Below are 21,491 nucleotides of genomic sequence, written 5' to 3' on the forward strand. Positions count from 1 at the left end.
CTCACAATTGTGACTTAGTATCTCAAAATAATGAGTGCTAATGATTATGACTTACTACCTCATGATAACTCGTAGTCAGACTTCCAAATGCAAATTTCCATTAAAAAAATTATGACAATGTGTGGGGTATGGGAAGTTCAAGGTGTAACAGGACACAATAATACACCTATGCAAATCACTCAAACAGCTGAAAGGCAAGCCACATTTGGCAAACCACACTTGAGGCACTGAGCACCAAAAGCAAGTGGTTTTTTTGCAGGTAATACAACATTTAATATGTGGAAATAATGAAAGCTTTATTTACAATTTCAAAGTTCAATTTAGTTAACAAATATATATGTATACTATATACATATCCGCAAAGTGAACAATGTTTATTTTACAATAATCGTATAGGTTCAATAGTGATTGATCCAACAGGAGATTGTTTTATGGAGTGTTCTTGTATATTCACAATGTACAAGTCTTCAAGTGCACCTGCGTCTCTCACAGTAGTACATTATTATAAATATTCATACACTTTAAAGATGCAAAAAGATTTCGCTAGTCTACAAGCCATTTGATTATCTAACCATTTTTGCCTAATATACATTTTTGTTTTGGAATTGAAATCCCTGTCCTCATAGCAAGGGAACCCTGAAGAAGGCACTGCATGCCAAAACGTTGGTTGTTATTCCCATTAAATGTTTGGGAGCATAATTAATGTGAGACTTTTTATTTTTATAATTGACTCTCCATTAGTCAGCATCTCTATAAAACATTGTTTGGTGTGCCTCAGCTTGTGCCTTTCACAGTAAGGCTCAACACAATCCGAAAGACAGACAGCAGTTTGAAAACCATTTGAGGCATTTTGACTGTCCTATGGGAGGCCCAGAGAACTTCAACTACATTGTTATTCAATGAGACTACAAAGCTGGCTTGTAAAACAATGTATCCAACCAACAAATACTGCATAGATATAAATGGGACATTTCATCCCCAAACTACAATCAATTTAGTTTTTCTTTTTACCATTCTAGACCACCAGGGATTAACATTAAAGTCAGACAAGTCAGGAGTATTTTTCAGTTACCCGAAGATTATGATCACTTCCCAGAAAATGTAAAGGAGCTAGTTAGTTTTATTAGTCGTATTTACACTCAGAACTGTCATATTGCCTGCCTTTCACCTACACATATGGGAGGAATCAGAAACATTAGTACTGAAATTCTTAGTATAATGGTTGTCAGTACAAAAATGATCTCACCAGGCTCAACTTTCCCCACAAATGTTTTGTCTTTCACTTAACTGGGAGGACCCAGAAATATCAATTTTAGGCTTATGAAATTCTTTGCAGTTTGGTATTCTTTTATTTAACTAGGCAAGTCAGTTAAGAACAAATTCATATTTACAATGACGCCCTAGAAACAGTGGAAACTGCCTTGTTCAGGGGCAGAACGACAGATTTTTACCTTGTCAGCTCAGGGATTCGATCCACCAACCTTTCGGTTACTGGCCCAACTCTCTAACCACTTGGCTACCTGCAGCACCAAAACAGGGCATCCCTAAATGTCAATCTCTGGGGAAGTGTTGCAATACAGCCTTGTGGAAATGCATTTCCTAGGTACAAATCACATCATAGTTTTCTCATTAAACACATCTAGGGACCAGAAATTAGGCATATCATGGAGAAACAGGTATCAAAGGGAAATGTACAGTCAGAGCCCTAGCAATAGACTGTTTAAATATCTACCCCTTCGTCCGGTACAAGAACAGTGGTGGTAAATGCTAATTGGTATGCAAACTTTCATTACCACCATTAGTCACTTTGCTAACAGACATTACAGTTGACAAGCATAGTCATGCATGTTAAATTCATCTGTAGCTACATCACAGTATTCTTGGACTGAAGTAGCTAAAGAAGAGTAAGCCCTTGAACATCAATGTTGAATGCTACGACCCACACAGATTAATCCATGACTCACGTGTTACCATGATGCAAAAGCCATTGTGTACGTGGACGAATGGTGAGAACACTTGGTTCCATTACAGTATATCAAATGTGTATCATCAGTGACACCCACAGAGGCATAACGACACAGAAGCTAGTTAATCTACCTACCATAAATGGCATTTGAGTCACTGATTCAGAAACATTAGAAATGCAATACTTGCTTGTCTGTATTGCATTTCTAATGTTTCTGAATTAGTGACTCAAATGCCAAAAGGCAAATGGGGGATATCAAGGTGTTCTCTGATAGAACTATGCTTCGGTAGACACAGAATAAGGCAGAGACTGAAGGTTTACCCAGTTGGGGAAAAGTTATCCTTTAGGTATTTATGAAAAACATGGTATATATATGTAAATAACATTAAAATAAAGGAGGTCCATAAGAGTAGAGACATCACTTAAGGCCTGTAAATTGTGTTGCTCTTCTTGAGGCAATTCATAATCATACAGAACAGAAAAGAGGCACTTTAACTGAATCCAGCATGACAGAATTAAAGGTTTCTAAACAAACCGTGTAGAACCTCTTGGTATCTGTTTGTGGCCAAGAGGCTAGTTAACAGGTAAAACGATGGAAGAAAAGGGACCGTGTTCAAATCCATCAATTACTAATATTAAGATATTTAAATATTAAATACAAATAGGCATCTTTGCAGGTCTTTTCAACAAAATTCCCTTTAAATCCCTATACAATGAATTGCCATTTTCACATTCCCATTTATTTTTGTGCTTTGTTATTTCATCAGTCTGTTTTACAAAATTCTAAAATAAACTTTGTTTCTAAACATGTTAACAGCAAGATTACTTACAAATTCAAAAAAAAAAAATCCTAATCAAATAGTTCACAATAAATATCACAATACAGGAGGCAAAATATTTATTTGTATACTATAATTTAAAAAAAAATCTGATAACCCCAATGATTCTTCCATACTCTATTAATCCTTATCGTCCCGTCTTTAGTGTCTTGTCAAATTACCCCTGTGCTCATCACAAAAACCATGAGTTTGTCATGGAACATTACATTTAGCAGCATTGATTAATTTAATGCAAAACTAGGTCTACTCCATCTTTGACTGACCATGAACAGGTGGGCCAGCGTGGGAGGCTTTACATATTGGTTAAAGGCTGGATCAAAGATGTTTGGTGTAAGACATGTGGTAGATCCACAATTAGCTGATCCAAATCTGTGTAGCAGAGAGGTACCAGTTTGACTGAAATGAAGGCATCCGGAGATCATTGGCACATTGGCTGTGGGAGGAAATGTCTGGTGGAAGGTGGGTTTAAAACGGAGGTTTAAAAGCTCAGGAAAGGGCCCTTTTTGATCTCTTCTCCTGAATTTGAGAGAGAACTTCTGCTGTGTCCTTTATTAATGCATCAAAGATCCCGTCAGCCAACTGCATCTTGACGTAGAGCTCATCTTCATCATAGTTCACCCACTGAGACTCTTCCTCGTGAAGCTCCTGGACCTGAAAATGCACAATACTTACTACCAGAAAATAAAGGACTTTTTGAAATTGGAAAATTCCTGAAGTTACTGTTCAATGCCCTTACCAGAATATGATCTACCCGATCCCGTTTTTTCCTCCCGAATTTCAGCATCTTCTGCCAATCTGTTTTCTGGTTGTGGTCTTTCTTCAGGCCATACAGCTTCAACACCTCAGTGGTGATGAACACCTTAGAAGACAAGGTTAAATATTACATTGTGATCTTAGCAAATCAAACCACCAACACTGAAGTGTTACCCACATTGGATGCCACCATGAACATGGAATACACACCTGAACCCTGGTGATGTCGCCAGGGCTCTTTACTCTATGGAAGTAGGAGGAGTTCATGCGTCGAGGCTTCACCCACTGAGGCTGATGGGCGTTAGGATCCTCTGCAAAGATCTCCTGGATGATCTCCCATGTTAAGTCATATACAGCCTGCAGATAAGCAAAGGTTATGTCAATGGATACATTTCAATAAATTACATGGGTCTTGAGGATTTCATATAGTATACATTTTTGTGGCAAATCCTTTTCAATGTGGTCTTACCTGTCTGTAGCTGCGAACACATTGACCTTTATCCTGGCCTATGGTATCGCAGCCCAGGAACTGCTCTGAAGGCTTGAGGACGGGGAGACCAGCGAGGGTCTGTGTGCCCTGGCCCAAGTTAAATCTGTCCCAGATCTCCTGGGTGGCAGCATGGACCAGTTTCTCCACTTCAGGGGCGGAGTGGGGAACCACCATAGCAGGCTGCTCAGGGAGCTTGGGCTGCAGGGGCAGCTCTGGTCTGGGTGGGGTCTTCACCTGGCATCCTGACCCAGCAGACAGCCCCTCTTCTTCCTGCTGCTGCCTCCGTTTCTGTCTTTGCTGCTCTCTATGAGAGCTGAGGCCATAGTCCTCATCGAACCAGTCCTGCTCGTCTCCCAGTTCATCCAGTAGCTCGCGGCTCAGCTCCAGCTCAGCCAGACGTTTGGCCAACTCCTCCTGACCACTGGCCCCCAACACTGGACTCTCCTACAGAAAGAGAGAGGGAGGAAGGAAAGACAAGTCACTCACAGTAAAAAACAACAACAATAAAAACCTAAAAGTTTATGTTAGACTGTGATGAAAATCTACAAAAGGGAAGAAAATAGAGCACCAAATTCAACTGGATATCTGTCAACATAAGCCTCTTGGTCCCAGTTGTCGTTTGACCTTCGGACTCAAACAAATCGCATTGAGGTCTTTTGAGGTCAAATCAAGACAGGATGGTTATCGATAGTGCTGCTAAATGCAATTAATGCTACATTCCTCCTCAGTTATCTTATCAGTTCTGTTTAATCATTTACTAGATCAAGTCTCTTCTTGTCTATAGGGGGGCGCTGTTTTCACTTTGGAAAAAATCGTGCCCAAATGAAATGGCCTCGTACTCTTTTCTAGATCATACAATATGCATATTATTATTACTATTGGATAGAAACCACTCAGAAGTTTCTAAAACTGTTTGAATTATGTCTGTGGGTAAAACAGAACTCATTTGGCAGCAAACTTCCAGATAGGAAGTGAAAAATCTGAAAACGAGGCTCTGTTTCAGGGCCTGCCTATTGAATTGCCTTATATTTATGGATATGCATGCACTGCATACGCCTTCCACTAGATGTCAACAGGCAGTGGAAGGTGGAATGGGGTGTCTAGCTTGATCTGAGGTCGAACAAGAGCTCTTGGAATGACGAGTCCAGAATTTCCTTTCTCTACCTAGGCGCGGGAAGCACCTCCATATTGTCTTATGATAAGCGTTCGGTATACACGGCTAATATCTTCGGCTATGATTTTATTTGATACATGTGATAATAACATCGTAAAGTATGTTTTTTCAACCGAGTTTTATCAGATTATTTAACGTTTATTGGGACTTTTGGAGTTTTCCGTTCTCTGCGTCGAGAGAAATTGGGAACGTCATCAACATTGGCTAGCCTTGTGGAGCGAATTCGACAGGAGAAAAGGACATTCTAAAACCAAACAACGATTTATTCTTGACCAAGGACTCCTTGTACAAGATTCTGATGGAAGCTCAGCAAAAGTAAGAACAATTTGTGATGTTATTTCGTATTTCTGTGTAAAATGTTGAGTCCTATTATCCGCCGTTTTGGCGGGCGCTGTCTCGCTATAACGTAAGCTGATTGTTATGGTAAAGTTATTTTTAAAAATCAAACACGGCGGTTGCATTAAGAACCAGTGTATCTTTCATTTGCTGTCCAACATGTATTTTTTAGTAAAGTTTATGATGAGTTCTTTGGTCAGATTAGGTGAGTGTCCAAACTAGCTCCGGACATTCTGGTGAATCGATGCTACATATTCACAATTTATAACCACGGTTTGCAGCTCTAAATATGCACATTTTCGAACAAAACGTAAGTTATTGTATAACCTGATGTTATAAGACTGTCATCTGATGAAGTTGTTTCTTGGTTAGTGATTAATTTTATATCTTTTGCTGGTTTTTGCGATCGCTACCTTTTGCTACTAATAAATGCATTTGTGTGTTTGGCTATCGTGGTAAGCTAATATAATGCTATATTGTGTTTTCGCTGTAAAACACTTTTTAAAAAAATCGGAAATATTGGCTGGATTCACAAGATGTTTATCTTTCATTTGCTGTACACCATGTATTTTTCATAAATGTTTCATGATCTTTAGGTATTTCACGTTGCTCTCTGTAATTATTCTGGCTGCTTTGGTGATATTTTTGATGGTAGCTGCAATGTAAAACTATGATTTATACCTCAAAATATGCACATTTTCGAAACAAAACATACATTTATTGTATAACATGTTATAAGACTGTCATCTGATGAAGTTGTTTCTTGGTTAGTGACTAATTATATCTCTATTTGGTCGGTTTTGTGATAGCTACCTATGCGGTAGAAAAATGGTGAAAATATGCGGTTGAGTCTTTTGCTATTGTGGTTAGCTAATAGAAATACATATTGTGTTTTCGCTGTAAAACATTTTAAAAATCAGAAATGATGGCTGGATTCACAAGATGTTTATCTTTCATTTGCTGTATTGGACTTGTGATTTCATAAAAATTATATTATATGAAATCCCTGTCGCATAAGGCTAGGCTATGCTAGTCAGCTTTTTTGATGAGGAGGATCCCGGATCCGGGAGAGAGAAGCGGTAGAGGTTTTTAAGTACTTTAACTGAAAAACTAGGAATTTATACATTTGAAATTCAATGTGTTACACATGATATGATTTCAGGTTATTACATTATTAGAGGACTAAATTATTTGTTTTAACACTTAGAACATTTACTCTATAAATGTCTTTAGAAAGGGTCAGATGAACTCACAGGCCGGTTACAAAGTTCTGGAGAGGAGACTTGCTCTTCTTGCTCTGCATCTACGAAGAAGGGCAGACCATCTCTTTGTGCTACAGACTGTGGTTGGGAGACAGTCTCCCTACCCTCATCATTAAAAAGGTAATTTTGCATTTGATTAGAAGCTGATATCTTCTCTTCTTTGGACTTTCTGATCTGTGCGAATTGCTTCACAGCATCTTTCATGAAGTTGTTGAGGAGCTTATCTGCAAAAGCACTGAGGGCGTCTTTCTCCACGGTTTGCTCTGGAGTAGACTTCTGATGGGTATCTAGGCCTTTCCTCTCAATGAGGGTAGTGGTCTCATTAAGAGTTTTCTTCCCCAAGGCTATCTTACTGTCTATGTCAGTGCTGAAGAGACTGGTAGGCACATCTTCAAGGTCCAGAATGATTGTCTTGGTTCTTCCATTGGACATTGGATACTCTCCCTCTTTGAACTCATGCGAGTTGGTCAGGTTTATCTTGTGTTCAGCTGAACCATCATTCACATCAGTAGGTCCTTTGTCTTCGGAATCATAACTCTTCTGAGATGTTTCCTCTTTTCTATTTGTCAGATTCCCCCTGTGTGTCTTCTCAATGTGGCGTTTCTTTGTCTCGTCTTCAGACTGGTCGTCAAGGAAAGAGTCCTCATCCTCTGTGGTTTCCACATAGATCTCAAACTTATCTGGCAGATGGGAGATCTTGTCTGGAGGAGCGAAGATGCCATGGCCCTCCTCACACTCAAAGTAAACCACCTCATCATAGGTGCCATTGTTGCTTCCTTCAAACTTGTCCAGCTCTACTCCAGCCCAGAAGCCATTGGCAAAGCTGGTGTGGCCCTTGAATCTAAGCGTACCAGGCTGGACGTTGCTCACTAAAACCCTGTCCCCAATGGTGAAGTTAGGCATTTCATCCACTGATTGTGAAGTTGGTGTCTGGGAAGGGGAGATCGTTGGGGAGCGTTTTGAAATAATCACGTTCTCCTGGGAATCCTTGGTCTGGCTATTCAGGTCCAGAAGTGCTTCAGAGCAAGGACTGCCACAATTAGCTCCAGATCTTTCACTCAGCGCTTCACTGATATCCTCCTCACTACTGTAGAAGGCTGAACTACTGTGGGAAGCCTCCTTGGTCTCTTGGCGGGACGGTGAGGTAGGTTTGGAGCCTTGGTTGTCCTCCCTGAGTGACGACTCCACTGAGGATTCAAAGTCTTCATGGTAATCATCAGCTGAAGGAGAGGCCTCCTTACCCTTGGCTGAAAAGTCCCTATTTGATGAAAAAGCATCAGACTCAGGGCTGTATGATCGCTCTTTGATGGGGGATGGTGATTTCTCATCAACATCAAGACTGCTTATCGGGGAAAGCCCTTGTTCTCCTTTCTTTATGGAAACATGTTCAGACAGAGACTGGTGCTGCTGGGAAGCTGGTCTCTGCTCTAGGTCAAGTTTGAGTAGATGGTCAAAGTGTCGGTCTTCAGAGCGGGAATGAGAATGCTCAGAGCCTTCAGACTTCACAGAGTCCAGCTCCTCCATGACCTCTGACCGGAGGCTGGAGACAACGCTCTCATCCCCCGAGTCGGTGGCCTGTGGTCTGGCTGGCTCCCTCAGAGGGAGTGCCCCCTCAGAAGGCTGCCTGGGGTGATGCTCGGGGGATAGCAGGCCCCTTAGACCGTTGGTGTGCTCTGGACTCCCATACACTGGAGTTGGGGTGACTGTAGGGGGGTCCTCGTCTGAGGACTCCTCATGCCCTGAGGTATATTTACTGAGCCCAGATTGTTTGAGGTCATCTGAAAACAAATCAACAACGCATTAAACAATGTGTGTTATGATCACAGTATGGGCACAAATGTCTAAGTCTTAGAGAGTATTTTGAGGAGAAAAATACACTTATTGACCGTGCTTATCCACAACCTACCTTGTCCAACTGGAGAATGTGGAAGGGTCTTCTCAGCTTTCTCAGAGTCAGAGACAACTTTCGAGTTTTTGCTGGTTTCAGACCTGGGGAGAATATTAGAATATTCCGATTAAGATCCCATGAAAGCGGACCAATTGATCAGTTTGCGAATCATACATATAGTGAAGTGCGATGGTGTACCTGTAAGAAGGTAGTGGTTTAATCTTGTGCTTCTCTGTGGCTGAGATGGGGGCCTTGATTTGAGGCTTGGCAGAGGGTGTCGAGTCTGGTTCCTTATTCAACTCAGTCTTGGTCTTCTCAATGAAGTCATTGTAGGACTAGACGTCAGAAAAAAAGAAAAAAAAAGTTAGTCAGTCACTCTTTTTATGTCATATCTCATTGAATGGAGCAGGGCAGGCTAGGATTCTCTGACAGACACACACTGACCTCTAGCTGCTTCAGTAGGCTGGCCTCCTGGGCTTTCAGACGCTCTTTGTGCCTCTTCTTCTGCTCTTTCTTCAGATGGTACACCACAGACTTGCGTTTGCGCAGCTCCTCTTTCAGGGCACGGATACGGCTCTCGATATCTCTCTGATCTGACACGGACTCTGTGTGCACAATAAGTATTGTTAGAATGCTAAATCCATACCAGACTGATGAGTATAAAGTAATCCAAATTAGAGCTACAGAACTCAAATTCTGAGCGAGGGGGGGGGGGGCGTAAATATGTCATTATTTGGTGTTTGTCAATACCAACATTCATAGAATACTCCAAAAACGCATGCACAAGTACATGTTATGGTTAATGGTAAAACCTGAAGATTGAAATTCCCACCATGATATTTACACAGAATCAGCAACAGTTTAAGGACTATGAATGTAGCTCGGTGACACAGGCAGGAAGCTTCCATACTCCCATAACACAACTAAGCAGGTTGAACGTCAGGGAACTGCACGCACAATCCTTATCTTACAGCATCACATTATGCCTGCACAGTCAGTCATCTTTCTACTCTGCCTTTCAACATTCCTAACAGAAAATACAAAATAATGCTCCAGTTTGGAAGGGACTACTACTCCAGACATTGTGGCCAACTCACCTGTGTGTATGCCTGAAGGGGTGTCAGTGGCCTTGGGGTCGTGGCTGGCGGTCCTGGAGGAGGAGCGGAGCTGCATCTTGCTGCTGCTGCCCTCTGGGTGTGTGTTAGTGTCGAGGCTGGCTTTTGGTGAAGGAGACTGTTCAACAGAGAAAAAGGATAGGGTCCAAGGGGAATTCAGGACACAGTCTCACATTCACCACAACAGCATTCTCCAACTAACTAACCATGCCAAGCATCTCACACATACACAAAAACAAACACTCAAAAGGCAGTGTCCCTAATGGATTCAAATATGCCATATTCTGCCTTGTTTTAGTCTTCTTGCTTATAGCCCATTTGCACATGGCTGCAGGTAGCGGTTAAGAGCGTCGGGCCATTAACCAATAGGTCGTTGGTTCGAATCATCGAGTCAACTAGGTGAAAAATCAGTCTTTGTTCCCTTGAGCAAGGCACTTACACTAATTGCTCCTGTAGGTGGCTCTGGTTAAGAGCGTCCGCTAAATGACTGAAAAAATGTACATTCCTAAAATGATTTAACTCAGATAACTACATATTATGTTTTTCACAATTTGGGTGAAAGTGGTGATTTTTTTCTTCACCTAATAGGGCAGTTGATTAACAATACTGCATGTAACAAAACAATCAAGTAGCACAAATTCATTGATCACGAGAAGTGACAATTCACTGAAAGCAGCAACTGGTCCTGGAGCCTGGACAAAGGCCTGCATTCACTGAGCTGCCCAGCGATGGGAAGAGAGAGCTAACAAAGTCTCAATTTGCGCTCAGGAGGGAAACAGATTCTGTAAACTCATTATACAATTCCCTCCATATTCCTTTCACATGCTGCTCTTGATTTCTTTTAACATTATTTCCTAATCTTATGGAAAGGCTAATAAACACATGTAATCAATGTCTTCTACTGTATTAATACATTACTGCAAAACATGAAATCCCAACATGCACAGGGCATTACCCTCCTGCTCACAGAGGGGGAGTCAAAGTCCTGGGTGTAGATAGAGGGGCTGTGCTGGGCAGAGGGCAGCTCAGAGACAGAGCAAGGCTGATCAGTGGAGGGGATGTCTGGCTGCTGGGACCCAGACAGCTCTGTGTGCACGCTGGAGCCAGTCACCACTGGGGAGTAGTCACCCTCACTCACAGAGTCTGAGGAGATACAAAGGTCATGGGTCAAGAATAGATAGACCTGCAGCCTCAAACATTGAGACGCAGCTAGCTAAATGGACTGTATGGCGTTCTGTCATTCATAAAAGTACATGACATAAGGCAAGCAAACAGATTACCTGATAACAGGCAGTAAACAGAAACGACTGTATACTACCAGGTGCCCATTTATTTAATGTCATACACAACCTCTTTCTCACCTCTGTCAGTTCTGCCCTCAGGGCTGTGCTGGCTGGGGCTGGCGTTGGGGCTCTCTCTCTGTTCTGACCTCTGGTCTCGGTCTCTAGGACATTCTCTGTCCCAGGCAGCCATGGCCTGCTTCTCCATGTGCCTCACCTCTGCCTCCTCAGCATCCAGCCTCTGCTTCCACTCCAGCAGCTCCTCCGCATGCCTCCGCCGCTGCATCAAACCCTGCTCCCGCTTGGTCAGGAACCTGATGGTGGGGAGGAGCGGAGGAATGGAGAGAAGGGTGGAGGAGGAGAGAAAGCACAAAGGGCACAATCTACATGAGCAGTGAAATGATGGCAACATTGCAGATGCTAGCAGAGCCACCAGCAGTCCAAACAGTCAACCCAACCACCCCCTGCCGATCTTCACTGCAAACTCAAAACCTATGGGATCGCCCACACACACACAACAAACCATGTTTACCTCGATAGACATGGTTTCATTTTGACACCATAGTGCACAAGTCACCCAAACTCTTCCCCAAACAACAGAGTAGAAGCATTTGGTCAAAATGGGGAAAAACAGAAACAAAGTGTGGTGGCGACCTGATCACCAGGCCAACATCATGCATTTGATTTAACACCTCTCAAACATCTCTTTTCAATACAAAACCGCACCCCAGAATATCCAACATGTCTCTATGGGTGTAACTTCAACATGAATTCTACACAACACAAGAGTCAAAATGCATTTCCCACGTACACTGCTGAGAGAAAAGACAACGTTCAAATTCTTTCTCCATTGCTTGGATTTATACTATACATTGAAAAGGACTGGTGCGTTATGCAATGCAAGTTAAGCAACTATTTTGCATATTGACTATAATTAGTAGAAGTACCAGACAGTACTGTGTTGTTTGGCTTTGTCTCACTCCCTCTTACACCAGCCTAATTCATACTGAAGTTGGGAAAGATACTGTAGGGCTTTGGTCTAGACTGTGCTCCCAATTCTATTAAGCCCACTTGACATATATTCTCATTAGCCTATCACAAGCAACAGTTACCTAATCAGGAAAATCAGTGAAGATTTACTGGGCTCATTAAATCAGATGAAACCCTTTATCATATGTTAAAGCAACGCCCAAAGGCACTGCGTCTTTCACATAGATGGGTTGTAGCCTAATATCTCAGCATTTAATCTTAGGGACTTTGTTCCAACTAAGTAGTGAGTGCATGAATATGAGGAATATTAGGAGATGCAGATAATGATTTATTCACTCTGAATGAGAGTTATATGAGCGCCTCCAAGGAACACCACAGTGAGCTCTCGCTGTTCAATGGGAGAGTCTCGCTTAAATCAGGCCAACCATATTAACATGAATATGACCTTTGACCGAAGCAGGTCAAAGAGAGGTCATATTATTATTGACAAAAATGCCTTTTGTTTTCACTTTTTGAATTGTATTACTTCTGTGCCCCTTCATGCATACGGTTGTGATCGTACATGCAATGCCTGGTGACTTTGGTTTGTGTTTTTCAAGCTTTCAATTCCCTAATTACTGGAGAACCTAGCAGCCCCCCCACACCATTCCACCCATGCTTCCACTGGTGGTAGTGGCTGAACACAAGCATGCTCCATGGGACAGAGGCAGCAGTGAGAGGCGAGAGCAGCACTGTACCTGACCAACTGGTTGTAGATAAACAGCTGGAGGTTGGGATGGAGATTGGGGAAACAGAGACTGAGAGAGGCCCAGTGGTGGGCCGTAAATACACAGAAGAAGTAGTGCACAGGAGAGCAGTGTCTACAACAAACAAAGCAAGGGGACACATGACACACAGAGAAAAACAACAAAACATGAGTTGGAAAATGAGGAAAAAAAACAGCAAAATAGAGAGAATAGGAAGTAATAGAAAAACAACCACAGAGACATGAGGGGGAGAGAGAGAAGACAGCAGTGAGTAAGCATGTGTTTTATTGCACCGAATGTTTCATGTTTCATTCTAAGAGAATGAATGTACTTAATTACTGCGCCAGGGCTTTGTGTTGTTGGCAGTGCTTTAAAGGGGTATTAAAACCCAGTCCTTTTCATCAGACGTGAGCCAGGACAATGGCAAGGATGTAGTGCGTGTTTGTCTTTGGAGCCGGACTACAATGAATCGCTGGTGTCTAGTAATGTGTAGCCATGTGTGAATGCGTGCAGTGATGGCGGTGCCAGAGACGGGAGCTAGGCGTGACTGATAAATGATCATCCTTATGGGTTAAGAGAGAGGCCTTTGTCTCATTTTGCACCCCACTAGACATAATGCTTCTGCTTAATTAAATGCACTGGATTGAGGAATTTGGGGAGATTAGATTATTTTTGCAAAAAGTTGCAAACGTGGTGGGTGATCATTCTGTTAATGTTTTTAACTACTGATTTGGACTTCATTAGAATAAAATCCAGGCTAAAAGCACACAAACCTTCACTATGATCAACAAAACAATAATAATAACACTACGGTATGATTGACATAATGAAAGGGCAGATTGTTAGAAGACCAAAGCTAGCGAGCAGACAGAGGCATGGCTACAAGCAAGCTTGTTAGTTCCCTATAGAAAATAAAGTCTAGGCTCAAATTGACAGCAACCTCCCATGTTTAGCCGTAACATTACGTGTTATTTGGTCATTTTATAAATTCAAGGAATCATTAGCTCTAGAATTAGTACTGATGACATTCTTGAAAGAAAGTTCCAAATCCTAAAATGCCACAACAACTGAACGTTTGTTAGGACCTGTACTGCAGAATGTTCAAGTACACAAATGAGTTTAGTCAGTGTGCAGGTCTGGTTGTAAAACCATTATGTGAGCCCCAGAGTCACATAACCACATTTTTAACACAGACTTAAACCTGCCCTGGTTGCTTGTACGAGACACCAGACAGACATTTTACAATACATATCTGCTCTGGTTCATATTGTTAATATTCCAATGATTAGTACAGAGGTTAGAGAGAACGCACTCTATCTCTAGAGGACAGGAAGCATGCTTATATTCATATCCACACCACAGGTTAAGGATCAGGGTGTCTAGTCAAGCCATTCCCCCACTTTCACAAGGCAATAGTGATTTGAACTAAATTGTTTTCACTAAGGGAAGTGCTGAGGTCGCTAGCTAATTCCTTGTGAATAATAAAGCAAACTGCTTGAATGATTGACATGGCCAATGTGAGAACAGGATTATAGTTTTGTTCAATCATCAGTGTATGATAACAATCACACCCATAAAGATATGGTTATCAAATATGGTCATTTCAGCTGTTTAAAAGTTGGTATAAATTAAAATTCAGTGACCAGAATGGTAGCGTAATATTGTCCATCTTAGTGAATCCTGTTATAACCCCTAAAGTTGAAAAAAAGAGCCCATGAAGACTGTCAATTAAACATTTGAGTTGTCAATAGAAATTTGGACAGTGTAGTTATTAATAGGTTAATTGAAGAGAAAATTACTTCTCCTCCATGTGAGAGCGCATCTTCTTGAGCTTCTGCATGATGCTGCTGGTCTCACTGCCAGACACTGAGAGGGGAGAGGCACTACGCACGTCCCTGTCTGTTATCGCAGCACTGGGGGAAGCTGTCACATCTATGGGCTCTGACACTGGAGTCTCCTGTAGGACACAGATGTATCATTTCAACTCTTTATGAGAACATGTAGCATTGTTTTAGACATATGAATAACACAAAAAGCATGTCTTTCTGAAGTTCAGCTCAGTATCTCCATGAATAAGAAGTGTATGAGTCTCAGATAGGAATAAGATGAAAGGTGGTGGTAGTACTGACTGGTGGGGTGTCACCGGTGCTGGCACACTTGAGGCGCTCCTTCAGCTTGAGGGTGGTGTATCTCATCCTTTCTATCTCCTCCTGCTGTTTGAGCAGCAGCTGCCTCTCCTTCCTGGCTGCCCTGTTGGCCTCCTGCAGACACTTGATTTCCGCCTGGACGCCACACACACAGGGTCATGGTCACTCAGCATTACAGATGGGCAGTTATGGAAGCAGGTGAAATGGGCAGAGATGTAAGGCTCGATTCAATCCGTATCGCTGAAGTTAAGTGCTATAGTGTGCTTCAAATTGAAAGGTACTTTCCGATGAGCAGACAAATGCTGAGTTTACCGTGAATGCAGTCTCCGCGAATGAGGAAAAATTGCCTTTAAATGTCAATCACACCATAGTGCTGAACTTCAGCGTCACAGACTGAATCAAGCCCTTAGTAAGTTAGTTGTGAGTTTGTTACCTGCTCCTGTTGAAGTTTCATCAGTAGGCTTCTTTGCTTCTTTCTGATGGGCGGCATCTTGTCATCTTCACCCTTGTCTCTGAAGCGCCTATGTGGTCAGAAAGGAGAAAGTGAGATCATGAATGCAAAATGAGGACAGAAGTGCCAAATGGAGTCTAGTTTTGGTCAATGTGTTCTGTTGAATTTCTCTCGTGGTTACTGTATATGAATCATTGGAGGACATGACAGAAAACAAAACATTTAATTTAGCGGGGAATGAGACACTATTCATTTGGACAACATGGATCCTAATAAATGTAAACCAGTGCCTTTTCTGATGCTCCAGCCAGGCGAGCTCGGCTTTGGTCTTCTCCTTAAGGGCCTTCTGTCGCAGGCGCAGCAGGGAGCTCTGGTGGTGTGCGCGCACCTCCTCCTCCTTCATGTACTGACGCACCATGTCCATAGTGAACCTGGAGAAGCTGTCCTGCCCGCTAGAGAAGGGCATGCTGCCATCCTGCTGCTGCTAGGGGGGCAGAGAGGTAGAGGGGACAGTGAGTCACTCAAACACAGATAACACAAAGCCTTATCAGTCAGGAAACCGGGCATACACAGAGAGCAAACAGTGATAGACGGAAAATCACTATGGCCACTGGTTAAATGTTTATTCGACTGGCAAACAGACTGAGGCGTGGGAGAGGACTCTGTCCGTGAGGTGGTTGCTACAAAGGTATTTACAACACTTATTCTAAGTCCATTCAGATAAAACACCCAGGCCCCAATGAAGGCCAAGGTTTGTATAAGATCATCTCCACATGTGGCAGCCAGGTGTGAACAAGGGTGTATGGTTCTCCACCCTATCTTAACTGCACCACAGCCAACCTCTCCTCGACATATTGGGTTTGAGAGGACTGAGTACAGGTTGGGGAGAGAGGGATACAGCCAGGAAGGACATCTCCTAGGAGCAGTTAAGCGGACTGGGGAACACAGCTCGTTTATTGTTCTCAGGGTAGAAATTAGTTGAGCAGGCTTTCCCAGTCTCTCTGATGCCCTGGCCAGTGGAGCCCTACAAGGCAGGCAGGTCTTTCCTGGCCTCAGTATGCCCAGGCACACTCCCTCATACTTCATCTCAGGGACTGAACACTGAGCCCTTCAGAGAGGCAGGGAGCTGCCACTGTGGCTTGACATTAAGAGCTAAGACAGATGCTGCTGCCAAAATACTAGAGAGAAGATATAAGTTCACCATTAATGAGGTCAAATAGGGCTAAATGCTAGATAAGCATTATGCACTAGTTAATTCAAGGATAGGCAGAAACCTCTCCAAGTAAACTAGTACACTTTCAGTATTTCAGTACTGTGGAGGCCAATCATTATTTGAGTTGCCTTGCTATTTTGCCAGAATTACTATTGCGATGAGGTGGCATACTAACCTTGGAGCTGTCCTGTTCTGTGGTCTTCTCCTGACTGGGTTGGTTGTCTGACTCCTCACGGGGACCTCTCTTCTCCACCGCTCCCCGCCGGTGAGACTCAGAGGGAAGCAGAGAGCGGAACGAACGTTCCTCAATCTCATCTTCCGTCATGGACTCATCAAACTTCAGAGAGTACTCTGTAGCAACTGAGGTGCTGTCTGTATGGGGACAGATTGGGGAGAGGAAACATAGATAACTTTCTAAGAGACTCCAGGTTATTTACACTCTCCTCCATACATATTTGGACAGTGAAGCTATGTTATATTTGGCTTTATATGATGTTACAGGACAGAACGTCACCTTTTATTTATCTGTTTTACTGTTTAGAAATGAAAGCAATTTATGTATTTAGTCGACCAAACACAAAACTTATGACTACTTTAATAAACTATACTTATGACTACTTCAAATGAGGGGGACTAGATACATAAAGTGATTTCATTTCTAAAATGGTAAAACTGATATGTATAAATACACCTTCAAATAAAGCTGACATTCTATACTAATCGCCTAATATGAAACATTCTATCTCAAATCTAAAATGCTGGAGTATACAGCCAAAATAAAATATTTAGCTTCACTGTCCAAATACTTTTGGATGGGAGTGTATGTATCATAAATTATGGTTATACACTGCCTGCTTGATAATGGTCCCCCTCCAGATCCCACAATGCGTGCTATGAGCCCAGGCCTTACCTTTCTCATCCAGTAGGGACTGCACGCTGTCACTGGGGATGGAGTCATCAGCTGCTGTATGGGCCTCCTCCTCCACTGAGTTGTTACCCGTCTCAGCCTTCCTCCTCTCCCTCTTCTCAGATGAGGCCAGGGAGGGACTCATGTGGCTGCTACTCTCTCCACCACTGGGGAGCGCAAGGCAGATGGGACGGGGGAGATAGAAAAACAATTGAGTATTGAGTCAAGGTAATGCCTATAAAATGGGACCAAGTTTTTCATGACCAAGTCAAGTGAGCTAACAAGGAAAGACCCCTGGTGTCTGTGAGGCTCCAGTGTGTGAAAGACCCAGTACCTGAGGGTGGGTCTCCTGGAGGGGATGGAGTCAGAGCGGCTGTCCAGGGAGGAGAGGGGCTCCTCAGTCCTGGTCCAGGCAGCAGACACCTCATTCCTGGAGTTGTCTGTGTCAGTGCGGGACTGGAGCTGCTTCATGAAGCTCTGGTGATGCTGCCTCTGCTGGTCAAACAGGGTGGTGATGGGAGCAGCAGCAGGGACACCTATGGCTCCAGCAATCTGAGAACGGGCCAGATCAGTCATCTGGGAGAGAGAGCAACTTGTATCAACTGAGAAGCAGACTTAACCCAACCTAAAGTAGACGGTAATTATTTGCATATTTGTAATATTTTCCTCATTTCAATACAACAGGTGACTCAGTGAGGAAACTAACAAAAACCAAGGCCAGTGACTGGCTGTAGAGAAAAGAGTGGAGAGGGAGTGTTCTCACCTCTTTGATCTGGCGGGCAGCTTCGGCCGTATAGCGGACAGACTCAGCCTGTTGGCTCATCATCTTAGTGGTGGCCTCCTGCATGCCTCCCAGAGACTTCTGCTGGGTCTGAGCCATGTTCTCCTGCAGCTCCACGTGAGCCTGCAATGACACACACACAGTTCAGTTAGTGAATCACACTACACGGTCTACACACGTCTAATAAAATAGCTCCCATCTCATAACAAATGCAGTGAAGTTAGATTGCGTTCTATAAATATTCAAGGTGTTTGCAAATATGAAGCCCTCCTTGAGAGTATCAACAATCTACCAAGTTGGGGCATGGTTCTAACTCTAGGTGATTCCTTTCTGTATTCTGCAGAGTTGCTCGTTCTAAATGCCAGTGCTGTGTGTACAGTACCCTGGCTGCTTTCTGCCGTGTTTCCTCCAGCTGACGTTGGGTCTCCAGTTTCTCCTGCTCTGCCTTCACCTTCAGCTCATAAAGGTCACGCTCGTGCCGCTGCTGCTGCGCCTGAAAGGTTAGAGGTCAAAGGTCAGGACCTATGGAAAAATGCGAATGAAAACTACCAGAATATAACTAACACGCCAAAAGTGCAGAAGGTAATGTTTCAAAAGTGCAGCAGCACTATACTAAGCATCTAAACATATGGTTAGCAATCTTCAGGTGTTCTGATTGGTGGGTTGGAATCTATCACCTTGAGTATTTGGGCGAGCGAAACGCTTTCATGCTGAGCCAGAGACACGCCCCTCAGCCGCTCCACGTCACCCAGCTGACGCACTGACTCCTCTATAGATTCCAGGTAATTGAGTTCTGCAGACATACGCTGCTGCAACACCCCTGGGGTGTAGTGGAGCTCACCTGGACAATAAAGAGACGGATAGAAACAAAGAGAGGGAGAGTTAAGACATGGATAGTACAGTGCCTTCAGGAAGTATTCACACCCCTTGACCTTCTGAACATTTTGTTGTGTTACAGCCGGAATTTAAAATGGATTAAATTGAGATGTGTCACTGGCTTACACACAATACCCCATACTGTCAAAGTGGAATTATATATTTTTTAATGTTTACAAATTAATTAAAAATGAAAAGCTGAAATGTCTTGAGTCAAGTATACAACCCCTTTGTTATGGCAAGTCTACATGTGCTTAACAAGTCACAAGTGTCATGGACTCACTTTGGGTGCAATAAGTGTTTAACATTATTTTATGATAACTCCCTCATCTCTGTACCCCACACATACAGATAATTGTAAGGTCACTCAATCGAGCAGTTAATTTCAAACACAGATTCAACAACAAATAGGTTTTCCATGTCTCACAAATACATTTTCAAAAAAAGCAGAAATTTAATATCCCTTTGAAAATTGTGAAGTTATTAATTACACTTTGGATGGTATATCAATATACCCAGTCACTACAAAGATACAGGCATCCTTCCTAACTCAGTTGCCGGAGAGGAAGGAAACCGTCAGGTTGCCTAGCGGTTAAGAGTGTTGTGCCAGTAACTGAAAAGTCGCTGCGTCAAGTCCCCGAACTAACGAGGTGAAAATGTGTCACTGTGTCATTGAGCAAGGCACTTTACACTAATTGCTCCTGTAAATCCCTCTGGATTAGAGCATCCGCTAAATGACTGAAATGTAAAATGTAGAAGATTTAACCATGAGGCCAATGGTGACTTTAAAACAGTTCGAGTTTAATGGCTGTGATAGGAGAAAACTAAGGATGGATCAACAACATTGTAGTTACTCCACAACACTAACCTAAATAACAGAGTGAAAAGGAAGACTGAACAGAATAAAAATATTCCAAAACATGCATCCTGTTTGCAATAAAGCACTAAAGTAAAACTGCAAAAAATGTGACAAAGAAATATCAAAAACATCACTACCACTCTTCATATTTTCAAGCAAGGTGGTGGCTGCATCATGCAAGAACTAGGGAGTTTTTTAGGATAAAAATAAATGGAATAGAGCTAAGCACAGGCAAAATCCTAGAGGAAAACCTGGTTCAGTCTGCTTTCCAACAGACACTGGGAGACAAATTCACTTTTCAGCAGAACAATAACCTAAAACACATAGCCAAATATACACTGGAGTTGTTTACCAAGAAGACAGTTGACTTAAACCTGCTTGAACATCTATGACTTGAAAATGGCTGTCTAGTAATGATCAACATCCAACTTGACAGAGCTTGAAGAATGAAAAAAATGTAAAAATATTGTACAAACCAGGTGTGCAAAGTTCTTAGAGTCTTACCCAGATAGACTCTTAGCTGTAATCGCTGCCAAAGGTGATTCTAACATGTATTGACTCAGGGGTGTGAACAGATACGCAAATTAGACATTTCTGTATTTGATTTTCAACTAATTTGAATTCTAAAAACATGTTTTTACTTTGTCATTATGGGGTATTGTGTATAGATAGGTGAGATTTTGTATTTATTTTATACAATTTGAATTCGGGCTATAACACAACACAATGTGGAATAAGTCAAGGGGTATGAATAATTTCCGAAGGCACTGTAGATAGGCAATACTAGTATGTATTTCTGCTGAGCGGGTATTTCTAGGTGGTATACCTGCAGCCTTGGGCTCTGCTCTGGCTGCAGACGACAGGGAAGAGGATGAGCTGGGGCGGGCTGAGGAGTGAGGGGAGCCGGAACCCAGGCCCAGGCTGTCTGCCCCGGCTAGGGAGGCGCTGCTTGGAGACACACGAGGAGAACCAGAGCCTGTAGGAGAGCCAGCTGGAGAGAGGCCAGGGCTGCTGGGGGATTTCTTATTGTCCAAGCCCAAACTGGAAACAAGAAAAAAACAAATGTATTCATATGCATGCTTTCTGAAAATAAATGTCATGTTCCATTTCTAACTGTCAATTTAAATAAGGCTGGATTATTGTTTGAAAAAAAAAAAAAAAAAAACATTGACATAACTTTTCCCACTCCGTTTGACTTCAGGTATGTGTGCTATATAGAGCACTGTAATAAGGTGAAATGGGAACCAGGGACTAACAGAATCAAGGAAAGGGGGCCCCAGGAAAGCCATCCTAAGTATGTTAAGCTGAAAGAACAGTATCAATGACCATATTGTGCTGCTTTGAACCAGTGGAACAGGCAACGATGTCTAATCCATGATGATATATGCTTCGGCTTCCTAGCTGGAAACAGTAGACAC

The 21,491-nt window shown here is 42.7% G+C and overlaps 1 protein-coding gene across 6 annotated transcripts in view; it reads right to left on the reverse strand.

Moving 5' to 3' along the window:
• Positions 1-270: 270 nt before the first annotated feature.
• Positions 271-21,491, reverse strand: part of LOC129810559 (centrosome-associated protein 350-like) — a 36,501-nt gene continuing 15,280 nt past the window's right edge. For 2 of the 6 annotated variants that reach the window (XM_055861172.1, XM_055861170.1), the window contains exons 16-38: positions 20,900-21,114; positions 19,016-19,179; positions 18,721-18,831; positions 18,321-18,461; positions 17,892-18,133; positions 17,561-17,724; positions 16,826-17,022; positions 15,728-15,921; positions 15,420-15,507; positions 14,969-15,121; positions 14,639-14,796; positions 12,831-12,953; positions 11,185-11,417; positions 10,779-10,966; positions 9,806-9,941; positions 9,153-9,313; positions 8,907-9,043; positions 8,727-8,809; positions 6,812-8,598; positions 4,028-4,492; positions 3,769-3,915; positions 3,542-3,664; positions 271-3,456 (exon numbers count right to left, since the gene is read on the reverse strand). In XM_055861172.1, coding sequence (XP_055717147.1) covers positions 3,292-3,456; positions 3,542-3,664; positions 3,769-3,915; positions 4,028-4,492; positions 6,812-8,598; positions 8,727-8,809; positions 8,907-9,043; positions 9,153-9,313; positions 9,806-9,941; positions 10,779-10,966; positions 11,185-11,417; positions 12,831-12,953; positions 14,639-14,796; positions 14,969-15,121; positions 15,420-15,507; positions 15,728-15,921; positions 16,826-17,022; positions 17,561-17,724; positions 17,892-18,133; positions 18,321-18,461; positions 18,721-18,831; positions 19,016-19,179; positions 20,900-21,114 — 5,575 coding nt within the window. In that variant the 3' untranslated portion in view covers positions 271-3,291. The remainder of the gene's footprint in view (positions 3,457-3,541; positions 3,665-3,768; positions 3,916-4,027; positions 4,493-6,811; positions 8,599-8,726; positions 8,810-8,906; positions 9,044-9,152; positions 9,314-9,805; positions 9,942-10,778; positions 10,967-11,184; positions 11,418-12,830; positions 12,954-14,638; positions 14,797-14,968; positions 15,122-15,419; positions 15,508-15,727; positions 15,922-16,825; positions 17,023-17,560; positions 17,725-17,891; positions 18,134-18,320; positions 18,462-18,720; positions 18,832-19,015; positions 19,180-20,899; positions 21,115-21,491) is intronic. The other 4 variants (XM_055861174.1, XM_055861171.1, XM_055861173.1 and 1 more) reach the window with 4 other exon arrangements.

Source organism: Salvelinus fontinalis, chromosome 14 (genome assembly GCF_029448725.1).
Source record: "Salvelinus fontinalis isolate EN_2023a chromosome 14, ASM2944872v1, whole genome shotgun sequence".
NCBI lineage: Eukaryota > Metazoa > Chordata > Actinopteri > Salmoniformes > Salmonidae > Salvelinus > Salvelinus fontinalis.